The 27,166-nt window shown below is 45.5% G+C and overlaps 1 protein-coding gene across 1 annotated transcript in view; it reads left to right on the top strand.

Annotated features, from left to right (window-relative positions):
• Positions 1–27,166, top strand: part of lin7a (lin-7 homolog A (C. elegans)) — a 104,825-nt gene that overhangs the window by 28,022 nt on the left and 49,637 nt on the right. Inside the window, exon 2 of the mRNA XM_070901569.1 lies at positions 13,446–13,564. Coding sequence (XP_070757670.1) covers positions 13,446–13,564 — 119 coding nt within the window. The remainder of the gene's footprint in view (positions 1–13,445; positions 13,565–27,166) is intronic.

Below are 27,166 nucleotides of genomic sequence, written 5' to 3'. Positions count from 1 at the left end.
TTCATTCCCTTTAAAACTGAAGAAAAGATGAAGAAACATATGAATGGAATCAGAAAAAGAGAGGGGGTGGGGAACTAAGATACCCAAACACCAAGGAAATATTAGAATGATTGCTGGCTGATTTAACAGATCATCTCAACAACAACAACTTGTGTTTATAAAGCGCCTTTAACATAGTGAAATGTCCCAAGGTGCTTCACAGGAAACATAGAAACATAGAAAATAGGTGCAGGAGTAGACCATTCAGCCCTTCTAGCCTGCACCGCCATTCAATGAGTTCATGGCTGAACATGAAACTTCAGTACCCCCTTCCTGCTTTCTCGCCATACCCCTTGATCCCCCGAGTAGTAAGGACTTCATCTAACTCCCTTTTGAATATATTTAGTGAATTGGCCTCAACTACTTTCTGTGGTAGAGAATTCCACAGGTTCACCACTCTCTGGGTGAAGAAGTTTCTCCTCATCTCGGTCCTAAATGGCTTACCCCTTATCCTTAGACTGTGACCCCTGGTTCTGGACTTCCCCAACATTGGGAACATTCTTCCTGCATCTAACCTGTCAAATCCCGTCAGAATTTTATATGTTTCAATGAGATCCCCTCTCATTCTTCTGAACTCCAGTGAATACAAGCCCAGTTGATCCAGTCTTTCTTGATAGGTCAGTCCCACCATCCCGGGAATCAGTCTGGTGAATCTTCGCTGCACTCCCTCAATAGCAAGAATGTCCTTCCTCAAGTTAGGAGACCAAAACTGTACACAATACTCCAGGTGTGGCCTCACCAAGGCCCTGTACAACTGTAGCAACACCTCCCTGCCCCTGTACTCAAATCCCCTCGCTATGAAGGCCAACATGCCATTTGCTTTCTTAACCGCCTGCTGTACCTGCTTGCCAACCTTCAATGACTGATGTACCATGACACCCAGGTCTCGTTGCACCTCCCCTTTTCCTAATCTGTCACCATTCAGATAATAGTCTGTCTCTCTGTTTTTACCACCAAAGTGGATAACCTCACATTTATCCACATTATACTTCATCTGCCATGCATTTGCCCACTCACCTAACCTATCCAAGTCACTCTGCAGCCTCATAGCATCCTCCTCGTAGTTCACACTGCCACCCAACTTAGTGTCATCCGCAAATTTGGAGATACTACATTTAATCCCCTCGTCTAAATCATTAATGTACAATGTAAACAGCTGGGGCCCCAGCACAGAACCTTGCGGTACCCCACTAGTCACTGCCTGCCATTCTGAAAAGTACCCATTTACTCCTACTCTTTGCTTCCTGTCTGACAACCAGTTCTCAATCCACGTCAGCACACTACCCCCAATCCCATGTGCTTTAACTTTGCACATTAATCTCTTGTGTGGGACCTTGTCGAAAGCCTTCTGAAAGTCCAAATATACCACATCAACTGGTTCTCCCTTGTCCACTTTACTGGAAACATCCTCAAAAAATTCCAGAAGGTTTGTCAAGCATGATTTCCCTTTCACAAATCCATGCTGACTTGGACCTATCATGTCCCCATTTTCCAAATGCACTGCTATGACATCCTTAATAATTGATTCCATCATTTTACCCACTACTGAGGTCAGGCTGACCGGTCTATAATTCCCTGTTTTCTCTCTCCCTCCTTTTTTAAAAAGTGGGTTTACATTGGCAACCCTCCACTCGATAGGAACTGATCCAGAGTTAATGGAATGTTGGAAAATGACTGTCAATGCATCCACTATTTCCAAGGCCACCTCCTTAAGTACTCTGGGATGCAGTCTATCAGGCCCTGGGGATTTACCGGTCTTCAATTCCATCAATTTCCCTAACACAATTTCCCGACTAATAAAGATTTCCCTCAGTTCCTCCTCCTTACTAGACCCTCTGACCCCTTTTATATCCGGAAGGTTGTTGGTGTCCTCCTTAGTGAATACCGAACCAAAGTACTTGTTCAGTTGGTCTGCCGTTTCTTTGTTCCCTGTTATGACTTACCCTGATTCTGACTGCAGGGGACCTACGTTTGTCTTTACTAATCTTTTTCTCTTTACATACCTATAGAAACTTTTGCAATCCGCCTTAATGTTCCCTGCAAGCTTCTTCTCGTACTCTATTTTCCCTGCCCTAATCAAACCCTTTGTCCTCCTCTGCTGAGTTCTAAATTTCTCCCAGTCCCCGGGTTCACTGCTATTTCTGGTCAATTTGTATGCCACCTCCTTGGCTTTAATACTATCCCTGATTTCTCTTGATAGCCACAGTTGAGCCACCTTCCCTTTTTTATTTTTACGCCAGACAGGAGTATTAGGAGATAAAAAATTTGGTGCCGAGCTGCATAAGAAGAAATTAGGGCTGGTAACCAAAAGCTTGGTCAAAGAGGTAGCTTTTAAGGAGTGTCCTTGAAGGAGGAAAGAGAGATGGCGAGGCACAGAGGTTTGGGCAGGAAGTTCCAGAGCTTGGGGGCCAGGTAACAGAAGGCACAGCCACCAATGGTTGAGTGACCTTGCCTCCATTGACCCGTTCTTTCTCTCTTTTTTTTTAATAAAAAGAGTTGATGAACCCACTCTATATTTTCCATCTCCCATATTCTCGCTATTTCTGACCTCACTCTTCATTAGCTATTAGTATACCATTTGTTTCTTTAATGTCTTTAGCTTGTTTAATGTTGTTTTTCATTACTTGTCTGAGATGATCTGCTACATCTTCAGTCATTCCACGAATACCTACCCTCTGTGTTTGTCTGTTTTCATCTCCCGCCTCCCTTTTTCTATTAATGTTTGCTCATCTAATATGTTTCAATTCTGAAGAAGGGTACAAGCCTGAAGCATCAACTGTTCTCTCCACAGGTGCTATCTGACCTGTTGTGTTTCCAGCTTTTACTGGTTGGAGTATTTTATCTTTTTCTTTTCATTTTCACAGCTCCAATAGCACAAGAATCAGCATATTTGATCGGCTATGCCTACTCCTGCTCCTACTTCTTATTCTATGCCGATACTTAATGTCCCATTCCTAGCTAGATATCTGCTCTGCTCTATAAAATATGGTTTATTTGAAGTCTGTTCTACATACTTGAGCAGTGGTGCAGCAGGGAGGGATTCAAATTCCTGGGGCATTGGAACCGGTTCTGGGGGAGGTGGGACCAGTACAAACCGGACGGTCTGCACCTGGGCAGGACCGGAACCAATGTCCTAGGGGGAGTGTTTGCTAGTGCTGTTGGGGAGGAGTTAAACTAATATGGCAGGGGGATGGGAACCAATGCAGGGAGACAGAGGGAGACAAAAAGGAGGCAAAAGCAAAAGACAGAAAGGAGATGAGGAAAAGTGGAGGGCAGAGAAACCCAAGGCAAAGAACAAAAAGGGCCATTGTACAGCAAAATTCAAAAAGGACAAAGGGTGTTAAAAAAACAAGCCTAAAGGCTTTGTGTCTTAATGCAAGGAGTATCCGCAATAAGGTGGATGAATTAACTGTGCAAATAGATGTTAACAAATATGATGTGATTGGGATTACGGAGACGTGGCTCCAGGATGATCAGGGCTGGGAACTCAACATCCAGGAGTATTCAACAATCAGGAAGGATAGAATAAAAGGAAAAGGAGGTGGGGTAGCATTGCTGGTTAAAGAGGAGATTAATGCAATAGTTAGGAAAGACATTAGTTTGGATGATGTGGAATCGATGGGCCCAAGTTTCCACAAGAAAAAAAACGGGCGCCCCTCCGAGCTGGGCGCCCGTTTTTCGCGCCTAAAACGGCGCCTAAAAAAATCCTCGGTATTCTCCACCCACTTACAGGTCCTGTGGCCCTCGGCGCAGCCGGCACGAGCTGTGGGGGGGGCGGAGCCAGGTCCCTGCGCTGAAAACAGTGCCGGGACCTCTGCACATGCGCGCTACAGTCAGCACGCAAGTGCAGTAACTCCAGGCGCCGAACTGTGTGGGAGGGACCCGAAGCACGCAGCCCCTAGCCCTGGCTGAATGGCCTCACTGGGGCTGCGTGAAGAAGGCTCCTCCCACGGCCAGCTCCTGCTCCCCCCACCCAGCCGACCCGACCCGACACCCGCTCCCCCCCCCCCCCCGCCCCGACCCGCGCTCCTGTTCCCCGACCCGACCCCCTCTCTCTCTCTCTCTCTCTCTCTCTTTCCCTCCCTCCCCTCTCTCTCTCCCTCTCCCTCTCTCTCTCCCTCCACCCGCTCTCTCTCTCCCTCTCCCTCTCTCTCTCCCTCCACCCGCTCTCTCTCTCCCCCTCCCGAACGGCTGCAGAATTCTCCCTGGCTGAAGCACTTTCACACAGGTAGGAAGATGGTTTATTTAATCTTTTCTTGGCTTATAAATGTTTATTTAGGTTGGATTTATTTGTAAAGTATTTGTAGAAGTATAAATAAGGATTTGTTGTCTAATTTAATGAGTTCCCTTCCCCCCCCCCCTCCCCCCCACCTCGTTCTGGACGCCTAATTTGTAACCTGCGCCTGATTTTTTAATGTGTAGAACAGGTTTTTTCAGTTCTACAAAAATCTTCACTGGCTCCATTCTACTTTAGTTTGGAGTACGTTTTCACTGTGGAAACTTTCAAATCAGGCGTCAGTGGCCGGACACGCCCCCTTTTGAAGAAAAAATTCTGTTCTAAACTAGAACTGTTCTACCTGACTAGAACTGCAGAAAAAAAAATGTGGAGAATTGCGATTTCTAAAATAGTCCGTTCTCCACCAGTTGCTCCTAAAAATCAGGCGCGAATCATGTGGAAACTTGGGCCCTATATGGGTAGAGCTGCAGAACACCAAAGGGCAAAAAACATTAGTGGGAGTTGTGTACAGACCTCCAAACAGTAGTAGTGATGTTGGGGAGGGCATCAAACAGGAAATTAGGGGTGCATGCAATAAAGGTGCAGCAGTTATAATGGGTGACTTTAATATGCACATAGATTGGGCTAACCAAACTGGAAGCAATACGGTGGAGGAGGATTTCCTGGAGTGCAGAAGGGATGGTTTTCTAGACCAATATGTCGAGGAACCAACTAGGGGGGAGGCCATCTTAGACTGGGTGTTGTGTAATGAGAGAGGACTAATTAGCAATCTCATTGTGCGAGGCCCCTTGGGGAAGAGTGACCATAATATGGTGGAATTCTGCATTAGGATGGAGAATGATGCAGTTAATTCAGAGACCATGGTCCAGAACTTAAAGAAGGGTAACTTTGAAGTTATGAGGTGTGAATTGGCTAGGATAGATTGGCGAATGATACTTAAGGGGTTGACTGTGGATGGGCAATGGCAGACATTTAGAGACCGCATGGATGAATTACAACAATTGTACATTCCTGTCTGGCGTAAAAATAAAAAAGGGAAGGTGGCTCAACCGTGGCTATCAAGGGAAATCAGGGATAGTATTAAAGCAAAGGAAGTGGCATACAAATTGGCCAGAAATAGCAGCGATCCCGGGGACTGGGAGAAATTTAGAACTCAGCAGAGGAGGACAAAGGGTTTGATTAGGGCAGGGAAAATGGAGTACGAGAAGAAGCTTGCAGGGAACATTAAGGTGGATTGCAAAAGTTTCTATCGGTATGTAAAGAGAAAAAGATTAGTAAAGACAAACGTAGGTCCCCTGCAGTCAGAATCGGGGTAAGTCATAACGGGGAACAAAGAAACGGCAGACCAATTGAACAAGTACTTTGGTTCGGTATTCACTAAGGAGGACACCAACAACCTTCCGGATATAAAAGGGGTCAGAGGGTCTAGTAAGGAGGAGGAACTGAGGGAAATCTTTATTAGTCGGGAAATTGTGTTGGGGAAATTGATGGGATTGAAGACCGATAAATCCCCAGGGCCTGATGGACTGCATCCCAGAGTACTTAAGGAGGTGGCCTTGGAAATAGTGGATGCATTGACAGTCATTTTCCAACATTCCATTGACTCTGGATCAGTTCCTATCGAGTGGAGGGTTGCCAATGTAAACCCACTTTTTAAAAAAGAAGGGAGAGAGAAAACAGGGAATTATAGACCGGTCAGCCTGACCTCAGTAGTGGGTAAAATGATGGAATCAATTATTAAGGATGTCATAGCAGTGCATTTGGAAAATGGGGACATGATAGGTCCAAGTCAGCATGGATTTGTGAAAGGGAAATCATGCTTGACAAACCTTCTGGAATTTTTTGAGGATGTTTCCAGTAAAGTGGACAAGGGAGAACCAGTTGATGTGGTATATTTGGACTTTCAGTAGGCTTTCGACAAGGTCCCACACAAGAGATTAATGTGCAAAGTTAAAGCACATGGGATTGGGGGTAGTGTGCTGACGTGGATTGAGAACTGGTTGTCAGACAGGAAGCAAAGAGTAGGAGTAAATGGGTACTTTTCAGAATGGCAGGCAGTGACTAGTGGGGTACCGCAAGGTTCTGTGCTGGGGCCCCAGCTGTTTACATTGTACATTAATGATTTAGACGAGGGGATTAAATGTAGTATCTCCAAATTTGCGGATGACACTAAGTTGGGTGGCAGTGTGAACTACGAGGAGGATGCTATGAGGCTGCAGAGTGACTTGGATAGGTTAGGTGAGTGGGCAAATGCATGGCAGATGAAGTATAATGTGGATAAATGTGAGGTTATCCACTTTGGTGGTAAAAACAGAGAGACAGACTATTATCTGAATGGTGACAGATTAGGAAAAGGGGAGGTGCAACGAGACCTGGGTGTCATGGTACATCAGTCATTGAAGGTTGGCATGCAGGTACAGCAGGCGGTTAAGAAAGCAAATGGCATGTTGGCCTTCATAGCGAGGGGATTTGAGTACAGGGGCAGGGAGGTGTTGCTACAGTTGTACAGGGCCTTGGTGAGGCCACACCTGGAGTATTGTGTACAGTTTTGGTCTCCTAACTTGAGGAAGGACATTCTTGCTATTGAGGGAGTGCAGCGAAGATTCACCAGACTGATTCCCGGGATGGTGGGACTGACCTATCAAGAAAGACTGGATCAACTGGGCTTGTATTCACTGGAGTTCAGAAGAATGAGAGGGGATCTCATTGAAACATATAAAATTCTGACGGGATTTGACAGGTTAGATACAGGAAGAATGTTCCCGATGTTGGGGAAGTCCAGAACCAGGGGTCACAGTCTAAGGATAAGGGGTAAGCCATTTAGGACCGAGATGAGGAGAAACTTCTTCACCCAGAGAGTGGTGAACCTGTGGAATTCTCTACCGCAGAAAGTAGTTGAGGCCAATTCACTAAATATATTCAAAAGGGAGTTAGATGAAGTCCTTACTACTCGGGGGATCAAGGGGTATGGCGAGAAAGCAGGAAGGGGGTACTGAAGTTTCATGTTCAGCCATGAACTCATTAAATGGCAGTGCAGACTAGAAGGGCTGAATGGCCTGCTCCTGCACCTATTTTCTATGTTTCTATATACACTACTCTCAGCAAGGAATGTTGTGTTTCTGCTGTTTCTGGCAGTATTCAGGAGTTTGGTCATGTTTCATAGGTTTAGTGATCAGAGGAATGTTTACCTTTTTGAATGCCCAAATTTTTAGAACTGCCAATTCAAAATCCCACCCACAAAAACTTGCAGTTCTGGCCAAAAATCTCAACTCTTTCTGGGCCAGAGAGGTTGATTGGTAATCATGAACAATTAGTGCGTTGTTAAAAGGATATCTGCGCCATTAATTATTCAACGTAACTTTCTGTGGCGGGCTCAATGGACAATTAATGTGCAGCAACTTCATGATAATCACGGGGAAGTTGAGGGCAAGATGTTTTTGCTAAGCTATTAGCAGAGCAGCACTTTTCGGCCAGCAACTTGTGGCGATTCACAAGTCATGGAGTATCTCTTCCTTAGCACAAGTTGCTGGCAGGTTTACACATTAATAATAGTGTGCACAGTTCAGACACTGTTATTGTTTCAGCAAATTCTGGGCCAATTTTAATTCAAAATCCATTCAGAAGTGCTGATACAGCAATGATGATTTGAGAGGACTGATTAAAAAATGAAACATATAAGCACTGGAACATGACTGACTCGAGACATACTGAGGTCACCATATGGACTATTGAACTTTAATTTGGCCAGTAGAATAATGAATAAATAGCTGGACTTTAGCTGTACTGTAACACAGTAAATCTAGGATGATTTTGATGTGATGGACTTGAATATTTGATGTTTTTTAAACTCTGGAATGCGAATGGAATTCATTTGCAAAGCAACTGGCATGACTGATTTTAAAGAATTCAGAAACTTGCGCAATATATTTTTCAGGTCGGAGGCATCCGCCTGCGGGAAGCCTCCGACTGCAATTTCTGGGTCATTTAATAATCCTCAAAGCTACTACTTCTGTTATGTTGCTCATCTACTTGTAAAGTTTAAGTATATTAGACCGTTTAAAACCAAATGTTACTGTCTTCTTTAAGGATGGCATGTGGGGGATTATGTTATTGAGAAGAAAACTCCTGGCTTGAAATGCACTTAAAATGGCACTGGGCTGTGCAATTGGGTTTTTGACTGGGGAATTTGAAAACCTTAATCAGTAAGACTTCAAATATTAATTATGATCATACTCCTTCACAAATTCAGGATATCAATCTCAATTAACAATCAAATTCAATAATGATTTATGACTTTGGAAAATGTGAGACTGGTCAGAATTTTTACTCTTGAGAAAATAACACTTCATGTATTAATGATAAGTGCTTAACCATTATACTATCAAACACTCAGTTTTAGTGGTTATGACACCAGAGCAGTAACCCAGAGGTCATGAATTCAGATCCAAATGGAATTAGATTGTAAAATTGAATTCAATAAATCTGGGGGGAAAATGACACTGAAAGCTGCCGTTTTTTCAGAAAAAGCTGAACTAATGCCCTTTATGGGAGACATCCCCTACCAGTCTCCCCGTGACTCCAGTCCCACACTAAGCATTGATTCCTGGGGTTGCATTTTCCTGTTTAGCTGTCCATTTGTTTGTGTGCCCAGGGCAGCCAACTGAGGCAAATCAGGGGTTTGAGCGTACCACCACTGAAGCTTGCCAGCGAATTTTCACTGAAGGCGACCACCTTTATCTGCTGTATTTCACATGTAAAACACGTGGAAGTAGGTGGAATTTTCTTCAGAGCTGCATTTTCCTTTGTTTCCACTCCGAATCTGCTGACAGTGGAGACCACCCGAAGGGAGGAGGCGATAGGGCCTTGCTTGGTGCGGGTTAGAGGTGCTCCATCACTGAATGCCATATGGACATGATACGTCGGGTCTGAGAAATGGTGGAATATTCAAAGAATATTTGGTACAATACAACACCAGTGCATTCCCCTAAAAGGCAAATGCTCCAGTTAAACAAATAAGGTAAGAAACAGTATTAAGCTAAAAGAAAAGGTTTACATAAATGCAAAGTAATACTGAAATTCAACAGACTGAGATAGCTATAAAAACAGCAAAAGGATACAATGAATTTAATGTAAACTTGCATGTGCTCTGTACAGCCACCAGAGGGCTCATCCCCTGGAGTCCCAAGGGATCCCATAATCCTTTGGGAGCACAGGTATTTAAGGAGGCCTCACAGGTTGGAGAGGCACTTTGGAGACCTGCAATAAAAGACTAAGGTCACACTTTACTTTGAGCTCACAGATGTTCAGTCTGACTCTTTCTCCATACATAACAACTGGCGACGAGATACAGATAATGAACCCAAAGATGCAGAGAACAGTGGGCATCCTGGAGAAATTCTCGGAGGGAGGTGATTGGGAAACCTTTGTGGAGCGACTTGACCAATACTTCGAAGCCAACGAGCTGGATGGAGTAGAGAACGCTGTCAAACGAAGTACGATCCCCCTCACCGTCTGTGGGGCACCAACGTATGGCCTCATGAAGAATCTGCTTACTCCAGTGAAATCTACGGAGAGATCATGCGATGATTTGTGTACACTGGTCCGGGAGCATTTGAACCCGAAGGAAAGCGTTCTGATGCCGAGGTACTGGTTCTACACCTACAAGAAGTCTGAAGACCAGGAAGTGGCGAGATATGTCGCCGAGCTAAGACGCCTTGTAGGACATTGCGAACTTGAAGGACATTTGGAGCACATGCTCAGAGACTTTTTCATACTTGGCATTGGCCACAAAACCATACTTTGCAAACTTTTGACTGTAGAGACCCCAACCTTGAGTAAAGCCATAGCAATAGCCCAGGCGTTCATTGCCACCAGTGACAATACTTAGCAAATCTCTCAGCACGTAATTGCTGCTGCCAGTACTGTGAACAAAGTGATGATGTTTTCAAATCACAACGTATAGGGCAGGTCACACATGCCTGCAGCTGCACGTCCACAGATGTCTGAGTCCACCATCAAGGGTGATGAATGCAAGGCCATTAACACCTTGTTGGCGCTGCAGGGGTGATCATCGTTTCTATTCATGCTGCTTCAAAGGGTACGTTTGCAAGGGCAGTGGAACAATTGGACACCTCCAACGTATGTGCAGGCGAGCTACAAATCCTGTTAAACCTGCAAACCGCCATGTTGCAGAGGAGGATAGATCCACAGAGGACCACGGTGAACCAGAGCCTCAGACCGAGGAGGCAGAAGTATATGGGGTGCACACATTCACCACAAATTGTCCCCCGATTAATGCTGAATGTTGAACTAAATGGACTCCCCATGTCAATGGAGCTGGACACGGGTGCGAGCCAGTCCATCATGGGCAAAAAGACTTTCGAGAAATTGTGATGCAGCAAGGCCTCAAGGCCAGTCTTAACTCCCATTCGCATAAAACGAAGAACCTACACAAAGAAACTGATTCCCGTAATCGGCAGTGCTACCATAAAAGTCTCCTTCAATGGAGCAGTGCACAAGCTACCACTCTGGGTGGTACCGGGCGATGGTCCCAGGTTGCTCGGCAGGAGCTGGCTGGGAAAGATACGCTGGAACTGGGACGACGTCCGAGAGCTATTGCCCGCTGACGACACTTCATATGCATAATTCTTAAACAAGTTCCCTTCGCATGAAGAGGGTAACGGAAGGCTCACTGCAGACTCGCCTATCCAAGTCCTGCTTAGCTCACGGGGATTCCACTCGCTGAACTGCTCATGAAAAGAGCACTTAAGACAAGGCTCTCGTTAGTTCACCCTGATCTACATGAACAGGTAGAGAGCAGGCGGCTTCAACAAAGTGCATACCATGATAGTGCAAATGTGTCACGCGAGATTGAAATCAATGATCCTGTATTTGTATTGAATTATGGACAAGGTCCCAAGTGGCTTCCCGGCACTGTCGTGGCCAAAGAGGGGAGCAGGGTGTTTCGGGTCAAACTTTCAAATGGACTCATTCACCGGAAACACTTGGACTAAATCGAACTCCGATTCACGGACTATTCTGAGCAACCCACTTTGGACCCTACCTTCTTTGACCCCTCAACATATACACCAGTGGCAACCGACACTGCGGTTGGCCACGAAGCAGAACCCAGCATCCACAGCAGCCCAGCAGCTCCCAGCGCACCAGGCAGCCCAGCAAGGCCCGCTGCACAGCAGCCCAGCGAAGGCCCAACAATTAACTCACCAACGCCAGCTTTCACACCGAGATGATCAACCAGGGCAAGAAGGGCCCCAGATCGACTCACATTGTAAATAATTACACTATTGACTTTGGGGTGGGGGGGTGGGGTTATATATGTAAACTTGTGTATATACTCTATACAGCCACCAGAGGGCTCATTTCCTGGAGTCCCATGGGATCCCATAACCCCTTGGGAGCACAGGTATTTAAGGAGGCCTCACAGGTTGGAGAGGCACTCTGGAGACCTGCAATAAAAGATTAAGGTCACACTTTACTTTGAGCTCACAGTGTTCAGTCTGACTCTTTCTCCATACATAACCGGTTTTATGAACAAAAACTTGGCAAGAGATATTAAAGCTAACTGTAAAAGTTTTTAAGGAGAAAAGGAGTGATATGTGGGCCCATGAAAGTCAATTGCAGGTGCATTTATCATTTTTTTAAAGCTCTCTAGGTTCAAGAATGGAGTCCTGGCCAGGAGACTGTTGATGGATGTTGCACATATGGTCTTTCAGAAGGTATTTAATAAGGTGCCGCACAAGGGATTATTAGCAAAAAAAAAGAGTGCATGGAATTGGAACTAACCTTGGTTTGAGAATTGATTGAGAGGTAGGAGACAGAGAGTAGGGATAAAGGAAGCTGCTCTAATTAGTAGGGTGTGACAAGTGGTGTTCCCCAGGGATCTATACTGGGGCTTCCGCTTGTTACCACATATATCAATCGTTTGGATGATGGAACAGAAAGTTGTATGTCCCAGTTTGGATTCAATTAAAATTAATTTGATATTTTATTCTGAAGCAAGTACTTTCTGATAAATGCAGTTCCTTCGAGTGAGTTAACTTTTGATTAGTTTTTTTTTAAAAAGAGAGTATTTCAGCAGAGATTAGATAGGGTGGGGTGGAATAGGTCAAGTCAATGATTGATTGATTGGGCGGATTACATATCGTCTGTGGAAGGAACAAACTTGATGGGTCAAATGATCTTTTCTCATTCCATGCTTTCTTAGTTTATGAGGTGGGCAAAACTGATTTCAGGAGACTTTCATTCTGGACTTGTAAAAGAGAAAATAACTCTCTAAGTAGCTTTAAAGAATACCAGTACTCTTCACCTGTGAATGAGCAAAAACTAATAATCAAATTGTTGTAGTTAACTCAGTATCTTGCAGACAACTGGTCCTGTATCTTTGGTTGCAATCAAATGGCCACTGGACTCTTGGATTACATATGGCATTACTTCGACAGCACCTCCCAAACCCACGACGCCTACCACCAAAAAGGACAAGGGCAGCAGACACATGGGAACACCATCATCTCCAAGTTCATCTCCAAGTTCCCTTCCAAGTCACATACCATCCTGACTTGGAAATATATTGGCGTTCCTTCATCATTGCTGCGACAAAATCCTGAAACTCCCTCCTAACAGCACTGTGGGAGCACCTTCACCACACGGACTGCAGCGGTTCAAGATGGAAACTCACCACCGCCTTCTCAAGGGCAATTAGGGATGGGCAATAAATGCCGGCCTTGCTAGCAATGTGTACATCCCAGGAATGAATTAAAAAAATTACTGAGATGCCAATTTAACAAATAAAGTTGCCTTGTTTTAAATGATAGCAGATTAGAATTCATGAAGGGCATTGTTACAAATTGCTTTTTGATGTTCTCTGATCATTTCCTTCATAATATTCAAAACTTTGTTAGCCAGTTGTGAAATAACACCCCTGTACTCTGATTAGAACAACTTTTAGCATGAGTTAATTACAGTTTGATTTAGAATTATTCTATGTTATTTGAATCTACAATATAGTGTTTTAAGCACAGAATATTGTGCAGAATTATTTGTTAATCAGTAGGAGGATTTTTCTATTTTGAACATGGGTCTTATCCAATTTAATCCAAAATAGAAGTGAGAGTCAGCTTGCTTTTTGTTATTTCTGTATTTTTCTTTTCAGATGTGGCTCGAGCCATTGAATTGCTGGAGAAGCTTCAGGAAAGTGGAGCAGTACCAATCCACAAACTGCAGTCCCTACAGCGAGTGTTACAGAGTGAATTCTGCACTGCTGTCAGAGAGGTATGGAAGTCACTTACTGTGTCCTAATGTGATCTTTCGTGACCACAGGATGTACCAAAGTACTTTTACAGTAAATGAAATACTTTTGAAGTGTTGTCACTGTTGTAATGTTGGAAACATGACAGCCATTGTATGCACAGCAAGCTCCCACAAATAGCAATGAGATAAATGATCAGATCATCTGTTTTAGGTGTTTAGAAGTCAAATAGGGAATTCAGAAGAAACTTCTTTACCCAGAGAGTGGTGAGAATGTGGAACCCGCTACCACGGAGTAGTTGAGGCAAATAGTATAGATGCATTTAAGGGGAGGCTAGATAAGCATATGAGGGAGAAGGGAATAGAGGGTTATGCTGACAGTTACATGAGGAAAGATGGGAGGAGGCTTGAATGGAGCATAAACGCCGGCATGGACTGGTTGGGCCGAATGGCCTGTTTCTGTGCTGTATATCCTATGTGTTGGTTGAGATAAATGTTGGAAGAACTCCCATAATCTTCTACGAAGGATCCTTTACATCCACGCGAGAGGGCCTCGGTTTAATGTCACATCTGAAAGGTGCACCTTCCTCAGTACATCACTGGAGTCTCAGCAGGGATTATGTGGTCAAGTCTCTGGCATGGGATTTGAACTCACACCTGCAGAGGTGAGAGTGCTACCACTAAGCCACGGCTGAAACTAATGTAGTTTGTTTTACAGCACAGTACAGTCAGATGCTCCATTGAGTAAGGAAGATAGTGGTTAATATGTTTGATTACCAGAGAAGACTTGCAGATTTGAAAAACATGTAGTGCAGGGGTGTCAGATTCATTTTACATGGTGGACCTGATCCAACATCCTGGCACTTGGCGTGAGCCACATTCAGCAAAGGTTAATTGAACACAGTGGGGTAGAGATTGGCATGTGTTTTAGCAACATTCAGCCTCTCGAGCCTGTTCCGCCATTCAATCAGTTCTGTATCCTAACTCCATCCACCTGCCTTGGCTCCATAATCCTTTGAAACGCTTGTCTGTCAATCTCAGTTTTAACATTTTTAAATGAGCTAGCATCTACTTTTTTGTGGGAGAGAGTTCCACACTTCTATCACCCTTTGCAAAAAGAAATGCTGCCTATTGTCTTCTGAATGGCCTGGCTCTGATTTTAAGGTTAAGTCTCCACCACAGAATCATAGAAATTTGCAGCACAGAAACATAACAAATAGGTGCAGGAGTAGGCCATTCGGCCCTTCGAGCCTGCACTACCATTCAATATGATCATGGCTGATCATGCAACCTCAGTACCCCATTCCTGCCTTCTCTCCATACCCCTTGATCCCTTTAACCGTATGGGACACATCTGACTCTCTTTTGAATATATCCAATGAACTGGACTCAACAACTTTCTGTGGTAGAGAATTCCACAGGTTCACCACTCTCTGGGTGAAAACGTTTCTCCTCATCTCGGTCCTAGATGGCTTATCCCTTATCCTTAGACTGTGACCCCTGGTTCTAGACTTCCCCAACATCAGGAACATTCTTCCTGCATCTGACCTGTCCAATCCCGTCAGAATTTTATATGCTTCTATGAGACCCCTCTCATTATTCTAAATTCCAGTGAATATAAGCCTAGCTGATCCAGTCTTTCTTCATATGTCAGTCCTACCATCCCGGGAATCAGTCTGGTGAACCTTCGCTGCACACCCTCAATAGCAAGAATGTCCTTCCTCAGATTAGGAGACCAAAACTGCACACAATACTCAAGCTATGGTCTCACCAAGGCCCTGTACAACTGCAGTAAGACCTCTCTGCTCCTATATTTAAATCTTCTTGTTAAGAAGGCCAACATGCCATTTGCTTTCTTTACTGCCTGCTGTACCTGCATGCCTACTTTCAATGACTGATGTACCATGACACCCAGATCTCGTTACACCTCCCCTTTTACTAATCTGTCACCATTCAGATAATAATCTGCCTTCCAAAGTGAATAACCTCTCATTTATCCACATTATTCTGCATCTGCCATGCATTTGCTCACTCACCTAACCTGTCCAAGTCACCCTGCAGCCTCTTAGTATCCTCCTCGCAGCTCACACTGCCACCCAGCTTAGTGTCATCTGCAAACTTGGAGATATTACATTCAATTCCTTCGTCTAAATCATTAATATATATTGTAAATAGCTGGGGTCCCAGCACTGAACCTTGCGGTACCCCACTAGTCACTGCCTGCCATTCTGAAAAGAACTCGTTTATTCCCATTCTTTGCTTCCTGTCTGCCAACCAGTTCTTTATCCACGTCAATACATTACCCCCAATACCACATGCCTTAATTTTGCACAATAATCTCTTGTGAGGGACCATGTAAAAAGCCTTTTGAAAGTCCAAATACACCACATCCACTGGTTCTCCCTTATCCACTCTACAAGTTACATCCTCAAAAAATTATATAAGATTTGTCAAGCATGATTTCCCTTTCATAAATCCATGTTGACTTGGACCGATCCTGTCACTGCTTTCCAAATGTACTACTATTACATCGTTAATAATTGATTCCAGCATTTTCCCACTTCCGATGTCCGGGTAACCAGTCTATAATTCCCTGTTTTCTCTCTCCCTCATTTTTTTAAAAAGTGGGGTTACATTAGCTACCCTCCAATCCATAGGAACTGATCCAGAGTCCATGGAATGTTGGAAAATGACCACCAATGCATCTACATTTCTAGGGCCACTTCCTTAAGTACTCTGGGATGCAGACTATAAGGGTTCAAGTTTCAGGCCGTGCCTCGAACCTGGATGCCCGTTTTTCGCGCTCGAAAGTGCGCCTAAAAAATACTTACCGATTCTCCGGCTCCCTGCAGGTCCTCTGGAGCTGGGCGCGGCGCAGCACGAGCTGTGGGGGGGCGGAGCCAGGTCCCTGCGCTGAAAACAGTGCCGGGACCTCTGCACAGGCGTGCTACTGCAAAACTCCTAAAACTGTGTGGGAGGGGCCCGAAGCACGCAGCCTCTAGCCCTGGCCGAATGGCCTCACTGGGGCGGTGTGGATCAGGCTGCACGTCCCACTTCCTCCCTTCAGCTGGCTCTCAACCCCCTCCCTCTCTCTCTTTTCCCCCCCCCCCCCAGTTCCTGACCCGACCCCCCCCCCCCCCCCCCAGCCAGGACCCGACTCCCGCCCCCCTCCCCTCCCCCGGACCCAACTGGACCCGACTCCCGCTCCGCTCCCGGACCTGACCCCTTCCCCCGACCCTCCCCCTGCTCCCCCGGCCACGGACCCGACCCGAGCTCCCCGGACTTGAGCTGACACCCCCCCCCCCCTGCAAGGCCTGACCCACCAGGACCCGACCCCCAGCCACCTACCTTTAACTCTGATGCTGGGAGCGGGCTCCGCCCAAAGTCGGGCCCGTTCAGCCTCCCTCTGCTCTCCTCTCTCCCTCCCTCCCCCTCTCCCTCTATCCCCCTCCCTCTCTCCCTCTCCCTCCCTCCCTCTTTCCTCCCTCTCCCTCCCTCCCTCTCCACCCCTCCCTCCCTCTCCACCCCCCCTCCTCCCCCTCCCCTCGCTGTCAGAAACACCAGACACTGGCAGACGGAGAGATAGAGACACACTGAGGGGAGGGTATCCCAGCACGCTGTTGGAAGGCTCCCGGTGCTGCAGTTGGTAAGTAGAAAATGTTTTATTTATTGATTTTTTTTTTAAATTATTTTTTATTATTTTTTTTGGTTGATTTATTGATGTATTTATCATTTATTATTGATGATGGCTCTTTATTTGTAAAACTGAAGTGTTTAATGTTTGTAAACTTCCCTTTAAACACCCCCCCTCCCCACCATTCCCTGTAAATTGTGACGTTAATAAAGGCCGTTTCAGTGTTATGACAGGGATGGAAACTTGATTGGAGAAATTTAAATATAAAGTTGCATGAAAGATGGGTATGGATTTGGGAGGCTACAGCTTCAAGGACTTTGGAGAGGAAAGTGAGGTTGGAGATGGGGCGGTAATTTGCAAGGACTGAGGAGTCAAGGCTAGGTTTTTTTTGAAGAGAGAGGCGGTGATGATAGATTTGAAGGGGAGGAGAGGGAACCATTAACAATGTCAGCTAACATGGGGGCCAGGAAGGGAAGTTCAGTGGTCAGCACTTTGGTGGGAATAGGGTCAAAGGAGCAGGACATGGCTCACATGGACAGGATGAGCTCAGATAGGTCAGGGAGATGGGAGAGAAACTAGAGAACATAAGAACATAAAAAATATGAGCTGGAGGAGGCCATTTGGACCTTCGAGCCTGCTCCACCATTCAACAAGATCATGGCTGATCTTCCCCCTCAACTCCACCTTCTCACACTATCCCCATATTCCTTAATTCCCTTAGATCTGTCTTGAATATAATCCATGACTGAGCATCTACTGCATTTTGGGGTAGAGAATTCCAAAGATTTAGAATCCTTTGAGTGAAGAAATTTCTCCTCATCTCAGTCCTAAATGGCCGACCTCTTATTCTGAGACTCTGACCCCATGTTCTAGATTCCCCAGCCAGGGGAAACATTTTCCCAGCATTAACCCTGTCAAGCCCCTTAAGAATTGTATATGTTTCAATTAGTTCACCTCTCATTATTCTAAACGCTAGAGAATATAGGCCTAGTCTACTCAATCTCTCCTCATAAGGTAATCCCCTCATCCCAGGAACCAGGCTATTGAACCTGTTTTGCATTCCCTCGAAGGCACGTATGCCTTTCCTTGGGTAAGGAGACCAGAACTGTACACAGTACTCCAGGTGTGGCCTCACCAATGCCCTGTATAATTGTAGTAACACTCTAATCCTTTTGTAACAAAAGCTAACATACCATTTGCTTTCCTAAGTGCTTGCTGTACCTGCATATTAACTTTCTGTGATTTATGTACAAGGTCGCACAGGTCCCTCTGAATGCAAACATTTCCTAATCTCTCACCATTCAAAAAATATTCAGCTTTATTTGTTTTCCCTACCAAAGTGGATAACTTCGCACTTCCCCACATTGCCATGTTCTTTCCCACTCAGTCAACAGTCGCGATGTTACTTACCGAGGCGGGCTATGTGCGGCCGAGATAAGTGGCGGACTACGACCCCGCTCCCGCTTATATGGAGCTCTGTTAATCTGATTTTACATTGATGGGGCTTGTTAAACCCACCCTGCGAGGTTCCCAGCCAATTAACAGGAAGCGGATCTAATGACGCCATCTGATGACACCTCATCAGCCAGTTTACTTAAAGGGACCATGACCAACTTTATTTTTACAGTTGTTCTGTCAGTGTCCTGCAGCATTGAGGTGCTGCAAACACTGCACAGAGGTGCTCAGCTGCACCAGGCTTGCCCATAACTCCCTCCAGATGCTTACAGAGGGAGGTTCTCTTCCCTTCCAATGGGCAGAGGAGACTACCAAATGAGACCAACGCAGCCTGGTTGCACATTGCACAGGAGGGCACAAGCAGGGATGTTGTCAGGAGGGCCAGGCTGCAGTGGCACAAATCTTTCAATTATCTCAGTAGATCACAAAACGTTACTTCAAAGCCACATTCAACCTCATCCTGCTGTGCAACTCATCACATCCCCATCACATCGCCTTCCCTGCCCTACTCCTGCATTTCCTTACTCCCACCAACTTGCCCTACATCTCCACCATTCCTCTCTCTCTCCACATTATCAGTTCCCCATCTCACGAGCCACCCCTCATACTCCCCCTCATCCTTGTCCAATCATACTAGCTAACAGCACACAAGGGTAGGCATTTAGGTCTTTTAGCTCATGTTTATGTAGAATTTCTGCGAATGTGTTGTCAAACATTTAAATCTTTATATTGACTTTGTGTTCTTGGACAAATTTGTGTGCACCTTTGAAAGTGGCTTAGTGAGTTGTAGTGAATGGTGAAACATGAGGGTACTCTGCACACTGGTGATGATTGTGAAAGGAATGGTTTGGGCATTGTAGAGATGTTTTATGGTACTGGTCTGGGGTGGTGCCAACCTGATGCACCATGTGGCAGCCAGGATGTACAGCGTCAAGTAAATGTGGCCATGGTGAGGCCATCCCTGGCCTCCCGGGCAGCAAGATGGTCAGGTGCTGATGCCTTGTGTCCCATGAAACATCGGGTGGTTGCGGAGAAGGTTGGTGTTGTTGGTAGTGACACTGGGATGTTTAGTGATGTTGATGTTGGGGCTGATCGTGGTGGGATTCCGAGGACCAATGTGAGATTTTTTCAAGGGCACCGATGCTGCTGGAATAGATGGCAGGTTGAAATGACAGAAGCGATCTGTCAATGGTGAGAGAGGTTGCTCCAAGGAGGTGACAATGGATAGAGAGTTCACTGCAAACACTTCCAGAGTGCATACAGCTCAAAAGTTTCTTCCAAATCCTGAAGGCTTCAGCTTCTGACATTGGAAAGTGAACAGCTGTGAACTGGTAGCTTTTATACCACTTCTGTAGCTGTCAACTATCCAAAGCAATGGCGAGTTACTGAAAACCGATACACTTACCCCTGGTGTGAAACCCTAGGGACGGCAAACTCGTCGAAAACTTAGCAAAATTGTAAGTGCCTGGGTAAAATCCTTTTGAATTTTTAAAATTACCTCTTGAGCATCTTAATTGATGGGCCCGCCGCTTGGTGGCGGATCTGTGATCCGCACGCAGACCCGACAGTTCAGAAACTGACACGGAGACGGGTCCATAGCGGACTTCCACCCCACTGTCAATCAGGGCCATTTTGACAGAGGGCCCGCCTCCAAACCCGCACTCGCAGGGCTCAGAAGATTCCGGCCAACCTGTCTATATTTCTCTGCATCCTCCTTGCCGCCTCCTCACAGCTTATTTTCCCACCTAACTTTGTATCACCAGCAAAATTGGATATGTTACATTCAGTCCCTTCATCCAAGTCATTAATATAAATTGTAAATAGCTGAGGCCCAAGCACTGATCCTTGTGGTACCCCACGAGTTACAGCCTGCCAACCCGAAAATGTTTTGTTCATTCCTACTCTCTGTTTTCTGTCCATTAATCAATCTTTAATCCATGCTAATATATTGCCCCCACTCCCATGAATCCTAATTTTGTGTAATAATCTCTTTTGTGTGGCACTTTATAGAATGTTTCTTGGAGGAAAAAAAAGATTATCCGCGCAAACATTTTTATGGCCTTCTGCGCATGCGCTCGGTATAACGGAGCCACACATGCAAACCCGATCCCTCTTGGGAGAAGACCCGTCACCGGCTGTTCAGAGGGAGAGACAAAAGGAGGGACGGGGTGGGTGAAGGAAGAGAGGGAATCGGAGATCAAGAACTGGGGAAGGGGTGGTGGGAGATGGTCAGGAACTGGGGGGGGAGAGAAGGTCATGAACTGGGGGGAGGGGGGAAGGTCGTCAGGAACTCTGGGTGGGGGGAGCTGAAGTACAGGAACTCTGGAATGGGGGGAGAGAAGGTCAGGAACTCGGGTGTGGTGAGAGAGGGAACAGGGGGAGGGGCGGTGAATGAGAGCGAGAATGTGATCCAATGGATCCAAACCCTCCCCCATTACACCCACACCATGTTCTCTCTCTCCCACCCCCCTACTGGTTGTTTTCTAGGAAAGCTTGGTGCATGTGGGGCAAGTGACATAATTGGGAAGAGGAGATCATAAACTTAGGCGGGGGAGGTCAGGAACTTGGGCCGGATTGGGGGCGGGGGGGGGAGAATGGAAGGTCAGGCACTTGAGTGGGGGGGGGAGATTGTCAGGAACTTGGGTTGGGGGAGGAGTCAAGAACTTGGGTTGGGAGAGGAGTCAAGAACTTGGGCTGTGAGGGCAGGAACATGTTTACGGGTGGGGGAGGTCTAACCTGCGAGGGTGAGCACCGTCTGTTCTATGTGAGCTCTGTTCTGTCTGGAGTAGCCAGTCAGAATGGCTCGAATTGCACTTTGCAAAGTAACTGATTATGCAGGAAGGGAGGATCTAATTATACATTTCAGATAAACTGCTGGATGTCTTGTTCTCCAAGGGGACCAATCAGAGCTTTTGGTGTTACGAATAAACATGTCCTTCTGAAAATCCCAGTACACAACACCCACTGGTTCCCCCTTATCCATCCTACTAGTTACATCTTCAAAAAATACATTTGTCAAACATGATTTCTCTTTCATAAAACCATATTGACTCTGCTAATAATAATACGATTTTGTAAGTGCCTTATTACCACGTCCCTAATAATGGATTCTTGCATTTGGCCCACTACTGATGTCAGGCTAACTGGCCTATAGTTCCCCGTTTTTTCACTTCCTCCTTTCTTAAATAGAAGGGTTATGTTAACTATCTTCCAATCCTTGAGGACTGTTCTAGAATCTAGGGAATTCTGGGAAATTAATACCAGTGCATCCACTACCTCTGCAGCCATCCCTTTTAAAAAAAACCCTAGGATACAAGTCGTTGGGTCTAGGGAATTTGTTGCCATATAGTCCCATTAATTTCTCCAGTACCATGAGATTTGTGCCATTTTTTTGGAGCAGGCTGCTTTTTTTGGCCTAAGTTTAAAAAACCACAGTTTCCCCAATCAATTTGCACCAGTGTAACTCAGTTAGTTACGATTTTTTTTTAGGTACGTTTTTTTTTCAGCCAAAGGGGGCGTATCCTGCCACCCGTGCCATTTCTGGCCATTTAGGCAAGTTTGGTCAGCTGAGAGTTACTCCAGTTCTGCTCAGGCCAGTGTTTGTGGCCTCTGCAGAAAAACCTTCCGGAGAGTCAAAGAAATCGGCGTAGGTAAGGAAATCAGCGCAGGTAAGTGCAGCAGATACCCAGACAGTAGTAGCAGGAAATGTAAGGGAGAGGAGAGGAGAGGAGAGGAGAGGAGAGGAGAGGAGAGGAGAGGAGAGGAGAGGAGAGGAAGAGATAGGTGGGGGTGGGGGGGGGAGGAGAGGAAGAGATAGGTGGTGGGGGGAAGCCTTTCGGGTGTAGTTAGGTGCGGGGATCGGGAGGGAGGAGGCCATTCGGCCTGGGCTAGGGGCGGGGGAGCGGACCGGCAAGGCACTCCGTGCTGGGGGTGGGGGTGGGGCCACAGGACCGGCAAGGCACTCGGCTAGGGCTAGGAGCGGGTGACTGGGACCGGCAAGCCATTCGGCTGGGGGCGGGCGTGCTGGGACCAGCAAGGAACTCGGGGCTGGCAGGGCGACCGAGAGCTGGAGCAGCACCAGCAAGGTGCTCGGGATGGGCGAGGTAAGCAGACCGGCAAGCCCTTCGGCCAGAGCTAGGGGTGGAGGAGCGGGACCGGCTTTAATAATTGGAGGTAAGTTGCTGCAATATATTTTAATGTGTTTTTAAGTTGATGTAATGTGTTGGGAGCTGGCTGTATGTTTCACTTTGCAGCCTCAGCTTGCATTGTATCCCTGGTTACTGTGGCAACCCGATCTTTTTGGTGCAGAGGCTCCACCCCCAAAACTAAAGGACAGGTTAGGCCACGCCAAAATGAAGAAATTCAACGGGGAACATAAGAACATAAGAATTAGGAACAGGAGTAGGCCATCTAGCCCCTCGAGCCTGCTCCGCCATTCAACAAGATCATGGCTGATCTGGCTGTGGACTCAGCTCGACTTACCCGCCCGATCCCCATAACCCTTAATTCCCTTATTGGTTAAAAATCGATTTGAATACATTCAATGAGCTAGCCTCAACTGCTTCCTTGGACAGAGAATTCCACAGATTCACAACCCTCTGGGAGAAGAAATTCCTTCTCAACTCGGTTTTAAATTGGCTCCCCCGTATTTTGAGGCTGCGCCCCCTAGTTCTAGTCTCCCCGACCAGTGGAAACAACCTCTCTGCCTCTATCTTGTCTATCCCTTTCATTATTTTAAATGTTTCTATAAGATCACCCCTCATCCTTCTGAACTCCAACAAGTAAAGACCCAGTCTACTCAATCTATCATCATAAGGTAACCCCGTCATCTCCGGAATCAGCCTAGTGAATCGTCTCTATACCACCTCCAAAGCTAGTAGATCCTTCCTTAAGTAAGGTGACCAAAACCGCACGCAGTACTCCAGGTGCGGCCTCACCAATATCCTGTACAGTTGCAGCAGGACCTCCCTGCTTTTGTACTCCATCCCTCTCGCAATGAAGGCCAACATTCCATTCGCCTTCCTGATTACCTGCTGCACCTGCAAACTAACTTTTTGGGATTCATGCACAAGGACCCCCCAGGTCGCTCTGCACTGCAGCATGTTGTAATTTCTCCCCATTCAAATAATATTCCGTTTTACTGTTTTTTTTTCCCAAGGTGGATGACCTCACATTTTCCGACATTGTATTCCATCTGCCAAACCTTAGCCCATTCGCTTAACCTATCTAAATCTCCTTGCAGCCTTTCTGTGTCCTCTACACAACCCGCTTTCCCACTAATCTTTGTGTCATCTGCAAATTTTGTTACACTACATTCTGTCCCCTCTTCCAGGTCATCTATGTATATTGTAAACAGTTGTGGTTCCAGCACCGATCCCTGTGGCACACCACTAACCATCGATTTCCAACCCGAAAAGGACCCATTTATCCCGACTCTCTACTTTCTGTTAGCCAGCCAATTCTCTATCCATGCTAATAAATTTCCTCTGACCCCGCGTAACTTTATCTTCTGCAGTAACCTTTTGTGTGGCACCTTATCGAATGCCTTTTGGAAATCTAAATACACCACATCCATCGGTACACCTCTATCCACCATGCTGGTTATATCCTCAAAGAATTCCAGTAAATTAGTTAAACATGATTTCCCCTTCATGAATCCATGTTGCGTCTGCTTGATTGTACTATTCCTATCTAGATGTCCCGCTATTTCTTCCTTAATGATAGCTTCAAGCATTTTCCCCACCACAGATGTTAAATTAACCGGCCTATAGTTACCTGCCTTTTGTCTGCCCCCTTTTTTAAACAGAGGCGTTACATTAGCTGCTTTCCAATCCGCTGGTACCTCCCCAGAGTCCAGAGAATTTTGGTAGATTATAACGAATGCATCTGCTATAACTTCCGCCATCTCTTTTAATACCCTGGGATGCATTTCATCAGGACCAGGGGACTTGTCTACCTTGAGTCCTATTAGCCTGTCCAGCACTACGTCCCTAGTAATGGTGATTGTCTCAAGGTCTTCCCTTCCCACATTCCCGTGACCAGCAATTTTTGGCATGATTTTTGTGTCTTCCACTGTGAAGACCGAAGCAAAATCATTGTTTAAGGTCTCAGCCATTTCCACATTTCCCATTATTAAATCCCCCTTCTCATCTTCTAAGGGACCACATTTACTTTAGTCACTCTTTTCCGTTTTATATATCTGTAAAAGCTTTTACTATCCGTTTTTATGTTTTGCGCAAGTTTACCTTCGTAATCTATCTTTCCTTTCTTTATTGCTTTCTTAATCATTCTTTGCTGTCATTTAAAATTTTCCCAATCTTCTATTTTCCCACTAACCTTGGCCACCTTATACGCATTGGCTTTTAATTTGATACTCTCCTTTTATTTCCTTGGTTATCCACAGCTGGTTATCCCTTCTCTTACCGCCCTTCTCTTTCACTGGAATATATTGACTGCTCAAATCATGACAAATGGGTATGATTTGGTGGCCATTACAGAAACGTGGTTGCAGGATGGCCAAGACTGGAAATTAAACATACAGGGGTATCTGACAATTCGGAAGGATAGACAAGAAGGGAAAGGAGATGGGGTAGCTCTGTTAATAAAGAAAGAATGATATCAGGGCAATTGTGAGAGATGATATTGGCTTTAATGAACAAAATGTTGAATCATTGTGTGTGGAGATTAGAGATAGTAAGGGGAAAAAGTCACTGGTGGGCGTAGTTTATAGGCCCCCAAATAATAACTTCACGGTGGGGTGGACAATAATCAAGGGAATAATAGAGGCATGTGAAAAAGGAACGGCAGTAATCATGGGGGATTTTAACCTACATATCGATTGGTCAAATCAAATCGCACGGGGTAACCTGGAGGAGGAATTCATAGAATGCATACGGGATTGTTTCTTAGAACAGTATGTTACAGAACCTACAAGGGAGCAAGCTATCTTAGATCTGGTCCTGTGTAATGAGACAGAAAAAATGACCGATCTCCTAGTAAAAGATCCTCTCGGAATGAGTGATCACAGTATGGTTGAATTTGTAATACAGATTGAGGGTGAGGAAGTAGTGTCTTAAACAAGCGTACGATGCTTAAACAAAGGGGACTACAGTGGGATGAGGGCACAGTTAGCTAAAGTAGACGTGGAACACAGACTAAACGGTAGCACAATTGAGGAACAGTGGAGGACTTTTAAGGAGCTCTTTCATAGTGCTCAAGAAAAATATATTCCAGTGAAAAAGAAGGGCGGTAAGAGAAGGGATAACCAGCCGTGGATAACCAAGGAAATAAAGGAGAGTATCAAATTAAAAACCAATGCGTATAAGGTGGCCAAGGTTCGTGGGAAACTAGAAGATTGGGAAAATTTTAAACGACAGCAAAGAATGACTAAGAAAGCAATAAAGAAAGGAAAGTTAGATTACGAAAGTAAACTTGCGCAAAACATAAAAACAGAGAGTAAAAGCTTTTACCGATATATAAAACGGAAAAGAGTGACTAAATGTTGGTCTTTTAGAAGATGAGAAGGGGGATTTAATAATGGGAAATGTGGAAATGGCTGAGACCTTAAACAATTATTTTGCTTCGGTCTTCACAGTGGAAGACACAGAAACCATGCCAGAAATTGCTGGTCACAGGAATGTGGGAAAGGAGGACCTTGAGACAATTACTGTCACTCGGGGTGGGGTGGGGGTAGTGCTGGACAGGCTAATGGGACTAAAGGTAGACAAGTCCCCTGGTCCTGATGAAATGCATCCCAGGGTATTAAAAGAGATGGCGGAAGTTATAGAAGATGCATTTGTTATAATCTACCAAAATTCTCTGGACTCTGGGGAGGTACCAGCGGATTGGAAAGCAGCTAATGTAACGCCTCTGTTTTTAAAAAAAGGGGGCAGACAAAAGGCAGGTAACTATAGGTCGGTTAGTTTAACATCTGTAGTGGGGAAAATGCTTGAAACTATCATTAAGGAAGAAATAGCGGGACATCTAGATAGGAATAGTGCAATCAAGCAGACGCAACATGGATTCGTGAAGGGGAAATCATGTTTAACTAATTTACTGGAATTCTTTGAGGATATAACGAGCATGGTGGATACAGGTGTACCGATGGATGTGGTGTATTTAGATTTCCAAAAGGCATTCGATAAAGTGCCACACAAAAGGTTACTGCAGAAGATAAAGGTACGCGGAGTCAGTGGAAATGTATTAGCATGGATAGAGAATTGGCTGGCTAACAGAGAGCAGAGAGTCGGAATAAATGGGTCCTTTTCGGGTTGGAAATCGATGGTTAGTGGTGTGCCACAGGGATCGGTGCTCGAACCACAACTGTTTACAATATACATAGATGACCTGGAAGAGTGTAGTGTAGCAAAATTTGCAGATGACACAAGATTAGTGGGAAAGCAGGTTGTGTAGAGGACACAGAGAGGCTGCAAAGAGATTTAGATAGGTTAAGCGAATGGGCTAAGGTTTGGCAGATGAACACTATGTCGGAAAGTGTGAGGTCATCCACCTTGGGGAAAAAAAACAGTAAAAGGGAA

The sequence above is a fragment of the Pristiophorus japonicus genome, chromosome 15 (assembly GCF_044704955.1).
Source record: "Pristiophorus japonicus isolate sPriJap1 chromosome 15, sPriJap1.hap1, whole genome shotgun sequence".
Taxonomy (NCBI): domain Eukaryota; kingdom Metazoa; phylum Chordata; class Chondrichthyes; family Pristiophoridae; genus Pristiophorus; species Pristiophorus japonicus.
This window is presented reverse-complemented; position numbering and strand designations above follow the sequence as displayed.